This window comes from Bos grunniens, chromosome 2, assembly GCF_055505025.1.
Source record: "Bos grunniens cultivar Pamir isolate PY7600 chromosome 2, Bosgru_T2T1.0, whole genome shotgun sequence".
Lineage (NCBI taxonomy): Eukaryota > Metazoa > Chordata > Mammalia > Artiodactyla > Bovidae > Bos > Bos grunniens.
Genome location: NC_141166.1, coordinates 135,503,493 through 135,516,015, shown reverse-complemented (window position 1 = coordinate 135,516,015; position 12,523 = coordinate 135,503,493). Strand labels below are relative to the sequence as shown.

Here is a 12,523-nt window from a genome sequence, read left to right as displayed (position 1 = left end):
AGCACTGAAGAATTGATGCTTTCAAATTGAGGTGCTGGAGAAGACTCTTGAGAGTTCTTTGGACTGCAAGGAGGTCAAACCAGTCAATCCTAAAGAAAGTCAACCCTGAATATTCATTGGAAGGATTGATGCTGAAGCTGAAACTCCAGCAATTTGGCCACACTATGTGAAGAGCTGACTCATTGGAAAATACCTCGATGCTGGAAAAGATTGAGGGCAGGAGGAAAAGGAGACAGCATAAGATGAGATGGTTAAATATAATCACTGACTCAATGGCCATGAATTTGAGCAAACTTCTGGAGAGAGTGGAGGAGAGAGGAATCTGGTGTGCTGCAGTTCATGGGGTTGCAGAGTGGGACACAGCTTAGCAACTCAACAATAACAAATGTTTATTAACTTTAACTGGTGAGGGCTGTGGAGCCTAGGGGATCCGACACATGATTCAAGGTTATTTGGTGATAAGGCACAGATCCACCTTTGTTTTTACCTAATAGGGTGTAAACTGATTCAGGGACCTCTGAAGGCCAGAAACTGTTGGGAAGTTCAGGGCTATACTATCAACATGAGTGGAGGGGGACTTCTGGGATAACAGTGAGTCAGTTACTGGGTAGAAAAATGGTTCAACTCCAAGAAATGTAAGAAGGGGCCTCACCCAAAGGTGGTTGGTGACCCTCACTGAAGGAGGGGCGTGTGGTGGAGCTCTTGAATGGGGTGACTGGGGTGGGACAATCTCAAGGTGACTGAAGTTAAATTAAAGAAGGCTGCTGCCCTATGACAAATTCAGCACAGACCAAAGGTAGTATTCAGGTTTTTTTTTGAAATAGGAACAGGGAGGGAGTCCACCATGCTCAAAGAAAGGAAAGGCCTTCATCATCCACGACTCCCTGACCTCTCTGGGGACTCAGCTCAACCCTTGGCTGAAGACTCCTTCATCCCAGAAGGAAGACTTCTTCCTCCCAGAGCTCCCTTCCTGCACTCTTCTGTGCTGCTTGGGATCAGTCCCCTCATCACATCCCGCATCCTGCCCCACCAGCCCCGTGCTGCGCCCCTCACACATGCTCCTGGCACTTCTCACTGAGCCATCCCAGAATTGCTCAATCCATATTTTATTCCTACATCCGGTGTGCAAACCCTCTGCCCTCCGCTCAGTGGGGAGAGAGTCCTCAAAACACTTCCGCCCCTCCTGCAAGACTTCGGTGGCCCACAGTACTAGCAACCCCACGCTGTGACTACCTGAAGGGGAAGCATCTCCTTTCTTCTCATTAATAATCTAATCGGGGCCCAAGAAAGGTACTCCATAAGGAAGATTCCGGGAAGAGTGCCCCACATCTCGAGACTGGCCTTCCCCTTCTTCCAAATCCTCTCTGAACACTGGGTAGGACTCGTGGCTAGGCCCTTCCGAGATAGCTGGGGTTAAACTTGCCAGGCGCTGCGGGCTGTGGGGGTTAGGGGTACCCACACCTGCGCACTCTAAGGAGTTCTGACCGTGGCTGTGGAATACAGTATATGGTCGAGGGCGACAGTCATGATTGGATGACTGTCAGTCTGGGGTGCACAAGAGGCTGGGCCTCAGGGATGCAAAATCACAGCCCTGCGGGGAGTTAGAGAAGCACGGAGGCTGATATCAGAATAAACACGAACAAAGCGAGACGGAGGTATTGCTAGAGCAGCCCCCATTCGGCCCCGCGCGCGTCACCTCTCCGACTACTGGGTGGCGGCGGACAGGCTCCCGGCCCACCTCTGCCCCGCCCCGGCCTAGTTGCTCTCTCGCGGTTAACCCTTGCGGGCGCGTTTCCTGGAACGGCTGCCCAGCGCCTCCAGCGCCGAAGGAAGGACTCGGGCCCTCCGCCTCCCCCGGGTCCTGAGTGGGCGCCAGGCGCCGGGAACTGACCGTGGTGCTGATCGCGCAGCTCTGTATCGGGCGCGGCTCCCAGACCTGCCAAGACCGCATACCGCGACACTCCCGGCCTCAGCGGTAAGTCGCCAAAGCCCCGAGGATGTAGGCGTGCGTGGAGTGGGGGAAGGGAGTGATTGGGGAATTTTTGTGCGATTTTCGTGCAATGGGCGGGCTGAGTGGAGGAACCAGTGTCTGCACTCTGTCCACTCCCTGGTGCCCAGCGAAGATGATGTGGTGTCCGGGAGAGATGATCAGTCTGAGCTAGGGAAAGGGGAAACCTTCTCGAGGATGGGGTCTTGGGAACGGACGAGTAAGACCGGAGGCCCATCTTCTCTCCACTGGGCAGGCCAGGAATATCCAGACATTCCCTTATAGAAAGTGGACCAGGACCTTCGGTCCCCAAAGGTCCCTTTGTCTCCCCAACATGAGGGTTGAGTGAATTGGTAATGTTCAAAACAGTGCAGTTTCTGCTTTATCCCCAATCTCACACCCACCCCAGAACACAGAGACTGTCCCTCCCCACAATGGCCTTCACTCCATCCATATGGAAGGTTTTGGCTTCGACAAGGCAGCCTATTACAGAGAAAAACTACTGCTCCACACATATCCTCTCCACCCCAATGTCCAAGATGTCCCTGGGTGGGGCTTGCCTCAGAAGCCCCTACTCTTATCACCACTCACCCCTTTGTGTTTCATGTTTGTGATCTCCTGGATATTGGGGGGTGGGGCAGGGGAAATCAGGGTAAATAACAAAACTATTAGCCAAAATTTTTGTATTTCCAAACTGTTTCTGTTGCATATGTGTAACTCCAATGTTTTTATTTTGCCCCATGAAATACGCAATCATTTTCATGTTCAAAAATGAAAGAAAAGCGTAGAATTACCTTACCAAAAAGAAAAGAAAATTCCAGGCAGTTGAGCTAGTTAGTCATAATGTAGAAAAGCAGCAAATGAAATTACTTCATTTTCTCAATTTGCAACAAGTTCACATGCATGTGCATGCTCTGTGTAAGATGCTTCAAGGGGAAGCTTTCACATGTGGGAAGTCTCTGCCACCACTTTCTTTCCACTGGACCCTCCACTGGCTCCTAACTGACCTCTCTGCCCTTTTGCCTCTACTTTACAATCTTATTCACAACTAGAGTGATCTGTTAAAACTAAAAATTGGTCTTCATGGCTGGCAAATAATGGGAGAGTATCTATCAGGTCCCCCTCTAAGAGGGTGTTTAGCCACAAGACAACAAAGCAGAACGTGCGTTTTTAAAACTGAGAACCTGGACACATATGGCCTCTGCCCTCAGGAAATGAGAGTGCCAGCACCTGGGTGTCTAGATAAATCCCACTGTGCCCCTGAAAATTATCAAGAAAGATGACCGCTCAGCCTGACTCCAGTTGGGTAGTGGATCCTTTGACCACTTAGGGAGTTCCCATCCATGTCACATATGGACTGCAGATTTCCAAAGAGTCAGGATCTGGTAAAACATTTTAACATGGAAACTGAATGGACTGAACACACACTGAATTTCAGTGAAATAATCTTTATCATGCCTGGTTGAAGTTATTTTTGAGAGTACAGTAAGAAAAAGATTTTTCTAAAACATAAGAAAAGTAACTGCATAATCATAATAAATATCTCCAAAATTTCTTGCCATAGAAATTATACTACCTTCAGTTACAATTTTTCTAAGTTTGCATGAGCTATACTTTTGCTTTTAATCTTCATTTTCATTTTACTTTCCAAAATTTCTTACAAAACATATTTATTATTCAATCTTTAGATTTCCCATAAAGGGGAAATTGAGTTGTTTCATATAATGTCTATCACAGTTAAGAACACAAGTTTAGTATCAGACAGTCTTGGGTTCAAATCCTAGCTCTGTTGCCACCTGTGTGAGGGCCAATCCATTGATTTTTCTGGATGTTAAATTCTCCTTTGTTAAATGGGGTTACAGCAGTATGTCCCTTATAAGCTTATGGGCTAAGCATTCTGCCTGGTTACCACTATGCTGTGTGCCCCAAAACCCATCAGGGCTGGGCTACAAAGGATTGGGAGAAGTAAGAATGGGGTCTGCAGGTACGGGTTGGGAAAGGCTTGGGCACATGCTACATGCTACCCAATAGGAGGCAGAAAGACAGCTGACCCACTGTCTAGGGTCCTGCCACAAAGAACTGGGCTACACCCAGAGCCAAGCCTGGGTTCTGCAACTTTCCCTTGCATGGTGCCTGCTCCTTCTGCTCTCCTCTGGTCAAAAGTCCCAGGTGTTCCTCTACTGGGGAGGAAGCATTGTTAAGGGGTGGGAGTGGGATGGAGGTGGTGACATTTGCCCCTGTGAGCCTGTGCAGTGCCACCTTTGCCACCTCTTCTCATTCTCTTTGGTTTTAATGTTGCCAGTTGGGCTGGGAGGAAGCCTCTCCACTCACTTCCCAGGCCTCATGTTAAAGCATTTCTGAGACTCTCTGGAGGGGGCTGGTAAGCCTCTTTGGCAGTGGGTGTGAAAGGCATGCATACTGACAGAGTCACTTGCTTGCACACCTGCTCTATTCCTTCCTCACAGATTGTGGACTAAGGGAGAGTGAATCTAGGTGCTCCCTATGGAGAACCAAAGAAATCAGCCCAAGCTCTATACTCTCTCCCTGGTCAAACTGCCAGAAGACCAACTGGCAGTCCCTCACTGCCAAGGACATGTGGAGACAGTGAGACAGATGGAGCCTGAGAGCTGGATACCTGTGAGGTCCAGTAAACCAGGATGGAGGGATTGGCTTAAGGGGGTGCTCTTCACCCCTGCCTTCTTTTAGTTTTTTTTTTTTTTTTTAAAGAGTTACCTTTTATTCAGTGGAAATTTTTAGGACTTCAAGCCCAGGAGGCAGCATCTCAAGTAACCATTAGAGAACTGCTCCAAGGAATCGAGAGTGGGAACCAGGCTATATAGAGGATTTGTAACAAGGGGCAGGTAGTATTAGTGTCAAATGATTATTGTTAATGAAAGAAAACCAGATATCCCAAGTTAAGGAATTTAGTGCTTTTCTAGGTATGGGAAGATGCAAGAGTCTGGGCTCACTGAAATCATTCCTTTGATATGCTATCTGGGGCAAGTACCCTGTGTTTTCACATCCTGACTTTCCTCAGGGCTCACTGGCTCCTCCTGGAGTGCTGCAATCACTGATGACGGTGACATCCTTTGATTACGGACACAGTACTGCCTTCTTTTCATGTCTCATGGGTTTCCAAACTCACCCCAAAGGTAATACATTTAAACTAGACCACTGCTTCTCTCCCCCAAACCAGCTCTTTTCACAGGTCACTTCCTTGCCTTCATTCACTTCTCATCCTCTCCACTTCAGCTTTCCCTCTTTTTTGATCCCCCTAACGGCTTGCATCCAGGCATCAGTGTTTATCCCCCTAATGGCATGTATTCAGGCCTCAGGTTTCTAGACTGTTTGTCTTTCTTCAGTTGCTGAATCCTGATGTTTCTTCCTTTGAAAGCTCGTAAGGCTTTACTCTCTTTATTTTGCTTATAGTTACAGCCTCCATCTAGACCTTATCTCCTTACATCTCGTCCATTTTACTGCCTCTTGTGAGTCCCCTCTGTTCAGAACCTCTCTCATGGTTTAGTCCATCCTCCACTCAGACATCAGATAAATGGTCTCAGACCACCAAATTCATGATGCCATTGCTTCCACCTGCTCCCTCAGAAGACTTCTATAGCTCTTTATTGACTCAGGGTGAGGCCAGACTCCCCAACTGTGCCAACAATGATCAACTTGTTAACACTCTTACCACTTCCCCACTCTCAAGTCCAGGGAAGACATCAATAAGCGATTCCAGCATTCTTTCCCATTGAGCTCAGACTGGGCATCAGAAACTTTCTCTGGATGGCACTCCAGGTAGCAATGTCTGTCAGTTAGGATATGCACAAAAGACAACACCTGCCTGATCCTCCAGCACATGACGAGCTGTGTATGGCCAGTCTGTCTATTCCTGGTCTCATGCTTGTCTCCTCTCTTTTGCTTTCTGCCACATTGCTGTCTCTCTTCTTCTGCTCAAGCTCTGTGTGCATCATGAAATGCTTAGTTGTGCCTTGCTTGCCTGATGGGTAAAGCAATCCTGAAGGGCCATGGGTCTTCCCCTTCCACTGATGACCCATGGCACCCAGCCCTGGAAGCAGATTTCCTTTCAGCTTTGTTGCTTACATGAAGGAAGCAACTTACTTATTGACTTCTCTGCTTCATCCACTCAGAAGGGCCATGATACCCTAAGGATATGGTGCTATGGGTATATCCAATAAGGCCTGGATATGGTAGGCTAACTTGCCCAGACAAGCTTTGAAAGGATTCTTTAGTGAGTCACAAGATCACAGTACATGAACATCAGACCCTGTCTGCTCTCATTTTGGCTCCAACTCTGTGCCTTTAAGCATGTGACTTAACTTCTCTGAGTATCAGTTATCTACAAAGGCTGGAGCAGTAAGTGTGGGGGTGGGACTGTTCTTATCTCCCCCTCCCCTTGCCTCCACAGAGGATCCAAGCTCAGATGTCAGGGCTCAGCTCCCATGCCTGTGTGAGTGGGGCAGGGGGCGGGGTATGGGGTCAGGTTTTCTAGAACCACAAGCCTCCGTCCTAGATATTGAGTGTCTCCTGCTTTCCCCCATAGCAGCGGTGACACTGCAGCATGGAGCTGAAGAGAGGAAAGACCTTCATCAAATCTAGCCTGCAGACTGACTATGAGAAACCTCCAGACCCAGCAGCGACTGCCCTGACCACAGAGGATGCAATCTCACTGGGAGGGCAGCAGCTGCCCCACAGTGAGAGGGGCCCCCAGGTCAGTCCCAGCACCCAAGGATACAACAGATGCTCTGATCGGGAAGCCCAGCCAGATACCAATGGAGGGCCTGCAGCTCTCTGTGGCGCCACCTTCAAACTGGTTCGGAAGAGCAAGAATCACGACAGTGTGCCCAGGGCTGACAGGGCAGCCACAGCTACAGGGCAGCTGGTGGGCAGCGCAAGTTTCCCAGGGACCCCCAGCAGCCAGCGCATGATTGACTACCGTCACTTTGTGCCCCAGATGCCCTTCGTACCAGCTGTGGCCAAGAGTATCCCAAGGAAGAGGATTTCCCTGAAACGACCCAAGAAGTGCTTTCGTAACCTATTCCACATCCGCAGAAACAAGACTGAGAATTTGCCCTCAACCAAGGGGGAGGGCTTGTCTTCTCCCGAGGGCCCATCAGAGACTGGAGGGCAGCGAGGCATAGCCTTCCTCCCCTTGGGCGAGGAACTGGGCCTGGATGGCCAGTGCCAGGACCTGTCTGACAGTGAGTTCCTGCCCGACTCTTCCTTTGACCTCTGCAGGGCCCTGTGTGAGGACGTGGCCTCACTGAAGAGCTTTGACTCACTCACAGGCTGTGGGGAGATCTTTGCAGATGAGAGCTCAGTGCCATCCCTGGAGCTGAACGAGGGCCTGGCGAGCCCTGCCCAGAGATCACAGGCTTCTGACAGCAAGACTTTCAGGGGCCCCTTCCAAGGCAGCATAGAACAGCTGGCATCGCCTGCTCAGAATGAAATGTCTGACTTTGCCAAGTTCTGGGACCATGTGAATCACTCAGTGAGGCAGCAGCAGCATGCCCTGCTAGGCCCGTGGCTGGGAGGGCCCCAGGCATCAGACACAGACCAGCCCAGGCCAGATGCAGCTAGGCTGGCTGAGCTCCCTCTGTGCCCATGCAGGGATCCCCACAGCAGCTCCAAAGCCAGCTCCACAGACACAGGGACCCCCAAGAGTGAGCGGCCGGAGTCTGTGTCCACGAGCGACGAGGGCTACTATGACTCCTTCTCACCAGGCCTCGAGGAGGACAAGAAGGAGGCCCCGAGCCCAGGCACACCCACAGCCGCCTTCCCCCGGGACAGCTACAGTGGAGACGCCCTCTATGAGCTCTTCTATGACCCCACTGAGGGCCCTGGGAGTCCGAGCCTGGATGACGACTTGTGCGTGTCCGAGAGTCCATCGGGGCCGGCACCGGGAGCCCCATTGTCCATGTGCAGCTTCCATGTTGGTGCAGAGGAGAACCTGGCTCCTGTTCCAGGCCCAGACCTACTCAGCCAGGGCTTCTTACAGAGCTCTTGGAGGGGCAAAGAATGCCTGCTGAAGCTCTGTGACACCGAGCTGGCCATCACCATGGGCATTATCAACTGGCTCCGCCGGGGCCCGGAGCTCCGTGCCTTGCCTGCCTCAGCTCTTAGAGAGCCGGCAACTCCCTCAGGAGGACTGGTGGAGAAACCAGGAGCTGGCTCTGAGAAGATGGGCCTAGGTCCAGTGAAACTGGATGGCAGGGGGCCCCAGGCTTTAGATGCAGGTAGAATCTCTGTGAGCTCTATACCCAGCAGGAAGGAGCTGTGGGCATGTTCAGGTCCCAAGGGCCTGCTTGCTGGAGTGAGCAAGGTCCTAGCCGGGGCCAAGCAGGAGACCAAGTCTTCATCCTGTGACCCCTCTCTGGAGTGTGTGCCAGTCTCTGGGGAACGAGGGACACAAGGCCACCCTGAAGGCTCATTCTCCCCTGTAGGGTCTGCAGCCGCCATGGGATCCAACACATTCAGGAAGAACAAAGTCCCACACCCATCTGTCTGGCCTGGCTCCCAGGAGCCCAGGCTGCCTAGGAACCTTGGGTGTTTCCAAGGTCCCTGGAGGCCAGGTCCTGGGGGAAGCACCATGGATTCAAAACTCACCCTGACAGGCTGTGTGGCCCAGGTGGAAGCCCTACAGATCAACCCAGACTGCCAGTCCCCTGCTGCTCATCCCCCAAGACAAAACACAGGTAGTGGGCTCTGCGGGAAGCCTCAGGCCAGGGGCCCTGACATTCTGCAACAGGAACAGCCTAATGGCTTCCCTAACCTGGCTGCCATCTGTGGCCTGCCCTCCCTGGCCAACCCATTCCACATCCCACAGGACCAGAGATGCCCAGGAAGCATTCTGGATCTGAGTCAGCTCAGGGAGGAGCCCACCACGCTGAATGTCCAGGCCCATGTCTCTGTGGAGGACCGGCCCTTGCAGCTCAACTCAAGGGCAATGGAGCAGGCTGCACAGAGGGGCCAGCTGGACTTGTAGTGTGCCTCTGCCTGGGATCACTTGCCAGGAATTCTGGCCCTCACTTCCAACAGCTAGTGAGAGGGACCCCCCCTCTGCAAGTGCCCAGAAAACCACTGCAGCTTTTCGGATCACAAGGGATCCTCTGCAACCAGCAGGAAGTAGGGGCTACCAGGACAGCATGACAGAGCCCCAGCTTTGGAACAGTTTTGCATCCTTGGGATCACATTCAGGAGAGTCTAAGACCCATATCTCCATCCTTTGTTCCTGATGTGAGGACTGGAGGACTGTATTGGGGGGAAGGGAGTGTCAGTATTCAGACAGGAAGAGTGGGGCATTTTAACATGGAGGCATCTGTGCCTAAACCCAACAGCTCTGCCAGAAGAGGTCCTGGGAAGCCCAGGGTCAAGGACAACTGCAAAGCTGCCTGCACTCTCAAAAATGTTCCTCACTGATTTCCTCACACACACACACAAATGAACAGTCTAAACCCAGGTGTCTAAACAGACCTGGGGATGTTTTGGGGATGGAAATAGTACATATTGTAAAGGGCACATATTGTGCTGATAAGTCTGCACAAGAATTGAGAGTAATAAATGTGAATGAGGAATCCGAGACTTGGGTAGAAGCTTGAGACTAGGGGTTAGCTCAGTAGTGTATTCTCACCCCACCTCCAGAATGAGCAGCCATAACTTATGGCTGAAGGGCTGAAGGGCCCTGAAGGGCTAAGGGAATCAGAATCAGGACCAGCCATCTTAGCAAGAGCCTTGAACCAGCAGATGCCATGCATTCCTGTGCAACCTTGCCAGGGCTGGCCAGACCCTGGAGACCCTGAACAGTGGGTGTTCCCTGTCACAAAACACCCCATACAAACAATGGTTTCCCCTCACTTGTGCACTCTAACTGATCTGTGGGTGGCAAGATGCTCTTGGGGAAGAAGCTGTCTGATCCTCCACACTGCCATTTCCACCTTCTGTGCTGCCAGCATCCTAGCTTCCTCTTTCAGGAAGGCTCACTTTTGAATGAAGCTGTATCCCCCAACCCCTCAAAAAAATCACAACATTTGCACAGCACCAAACATTCAGAATCACAAAAGGAAAGGTGGGGCAGGAAGGGCAGGTGTCTGTCTGGCCAGCCTCAGGGCAGCAGACCAACAGCAAGCTCCTTGACGGGGTCTTCTGTGATTAGATCCTGCCTGAGGTGCCCTGTTTCGTAGAGGTGAGAGGGGGGAGTATGCTACAGGCAGCTATGGAGCTGTTCCTGTTGCAGAATGTCAGGGCCCCTGGCCTGAGGCTTCCCGCAGAGCCCACTACCTGTTTCTTGAAGAGGTGCCATGGGCCCAGTGATGAGGGAGGGATTCCAGACAGAGAGATGTAGTCTGACCACAGGCTGGGGCCACTCCTGATTGTCCGAGGCCTTGTTTTCAGGCTGGAACATGCTCTGCAGCTCTCATTAATAACTGTTCCCTGGGGCCTGCTATGGGAGGATGAGGGCAGCAAATGGGAGGCTCAAAGGGGCATGACAAAGCTCCTGACCAGGCCCATTGAGACAGGACACACGGAAGGCCAGGGCCAGCATTCCTGGGAAGCCACACTTGACCCTTCGTCCTAGGACTGTCACAAGTGACAGCTTTAGGGGCCTTGACATGAGCAGGTGGTGCATGTCAGCTGCTTTCCTGGTTTCTTACATGGAAACCAAAGCCATGGTGTGGATGTGACTTGCCCACATCATCCTCAGCCAGCAAGTGGGGTCCAGTTCTTAGCAGCCCCCACTGCAAACACCCCTCTCAAGGCCTAAACTCCTTCCTTCTTTCAGGATTCAGATGTCTGGGGCCTCTGGGTGCCAGAAGTACACCTCCCTGTTACTTTGTACTGCACCTGAGCAGAGCAAGTACCCAGTAAATACTGCTGCAAGAATGAAATACCAAAAAGTTGTGCATGGTTTTCTGATTTCTTGCTGCCTGTGGGCCTGGGGTCTAGAGAGCAACGGAGTTGGGTTTAACTTGGTTGAACTTCTGATGAAGACTTCCTTGATATGACGCAGTGACACGTGCAGATGCGGAAGAACCAGCCCAGCCCAGAAGTACTGGGAAGGGTATGAACCAAGGTGGTCCCAGGACTCAGAGGCCATGGCAAAGAGGATGTACAGTGACCCAACAGCAGGGAAGCAGATATAAAGACCTGGGCCACACCTACCTGCCCAGTGGCTCTCAATCTGTGGAGGATCTTAAGCAATGCTGGCACCGCAGAGATTATCCTTCAGCAATCTGAGTAGCAGACTCAGCAGTGGTCTGCGAGACATCTTGCTGGGAGAGTGAAGGAGGCCATGTGGTCTTCCTCTCGTGTTTTGTGAGCCAAGGTTCCCTCAGCCCATCTCCCTTTCTGTACCCCACTCCTCAGGCTGCCTTTCCCAGCAAGAGGGATACAGGCAGTGCCAGTCTGAGTCTGACCGGGCTCCACAGGTCTCAAGTGTGTCCTTGAGGTGACCCACTGCTAGGAAGAGGGGAACTTTGGGAGTCAGCTCCTGGGACAGGTGTCTAACCCAGTGATGAGTGTGGAAGAATTCTGTGTGGGGCACTTTCAGAACTCTGGTCAATTTCCTGTCCTTCTATTCACACATGGCTGTGGAAGTTATAGAAAGTTTTTCCCATGTAAAGTAACATCCTGAGAAGAAAGTCCAGTTGTCCCCAGCTCACAGCTGTCCCGGAGTCACACAGTGGTGGGGGAACTGATATTCACCCTGGCGCCTGGGCACTGTGCTTCTGCCCTTCCAACCTTCTGAGGTTGAGTTTGAAAATGGGAGCTGCTGTAAGGGATCCAGGCAGCCTCGCAGCTGAGCCTGACAGTGGGGTGGCTGGGTGGACCAGGAGGGCGGGGAAGTGAGCAGAAGGTGCTAGAATGGAAAAGGGGGTGAAGGCCAGCACAGGTTGGGGAAGACCCTGCAAACTACATTGGGGGTACTTCTTACATTTCCTGGCTCTTCATTTTATTGTTTACTTGCTTATTTATATGAAGTGAGGACTGATACACCGAATACAGAACAATGAAAACTAAGTTTCTTCTAATTCCTCTCTTACCCCTGTTGTTTTGATTCAAAATCAATTTCCATTCACCACAAGCAATCCAAACAATGCCAAGTGCAGAGCCTTAGCTTCCCTGTCCTTCTTGAAATTGGATGTGTCCTCAGACCCTTTCTGTGCCCATGACATAAATACACATGACTTGCACCTTTTTTTTTTTTTTCACTGCACACACATCATAGACATCTTCCTTGGGCTTAGCAGGCATCAGCAGCATGCAGGTTCTCCACTCTCTTGAACAGCTTGCACAGCAGTCTCCTACAGGCGGCAAGTAATTTAGACACTCTGCTGCTGATGGATACTCAAGTTAATTTCCCATTTTAGCTGTTACAAACAATATTGCACTTCTTTTTTGCCTAAATGTTCTCTCTGAAAGTCCTCTTCAAAACTATGAAAATGAAACTTAACAAGGAAAAGATGCATTTTTTTAAAATGACCAGTGAATCCTGCTTCCATATCCCCATCCCAGTGCCGA

General features: G+C 51.2%; 1 protein-coding gene across 1 annotated transcript; it reads left to right on the top strand.

The window, feature by feature from the left end:
- The first annotated feature begins 1,399 nt into the window (after nucleotides 1–1,399).
- Nucleotides 1,400–11,711, top strand: AMER3 (APC membrane recruitment protein 3). Its single transcript, XM_086372294.1, has 2 exons — nucleotides 1,400–1,975; nucleotides 6,549–11,711. The coding sequence occupies exon 2, from the start codon at nucleotides 6,567–6,569 to the stop codon at nucleotides 8,988–8,990; it is 2,424 nt and encodes an 807-aa protein (XP_086228420.1). The 5' UTR covers nucleotides 1,400–1,975; nucleotides 6,549–6,566; the 3' UTR covers nucleotides 8,991–11,711.
- Nucleotides 11,712–12,523: the final 812 nt, after the last annotated feature.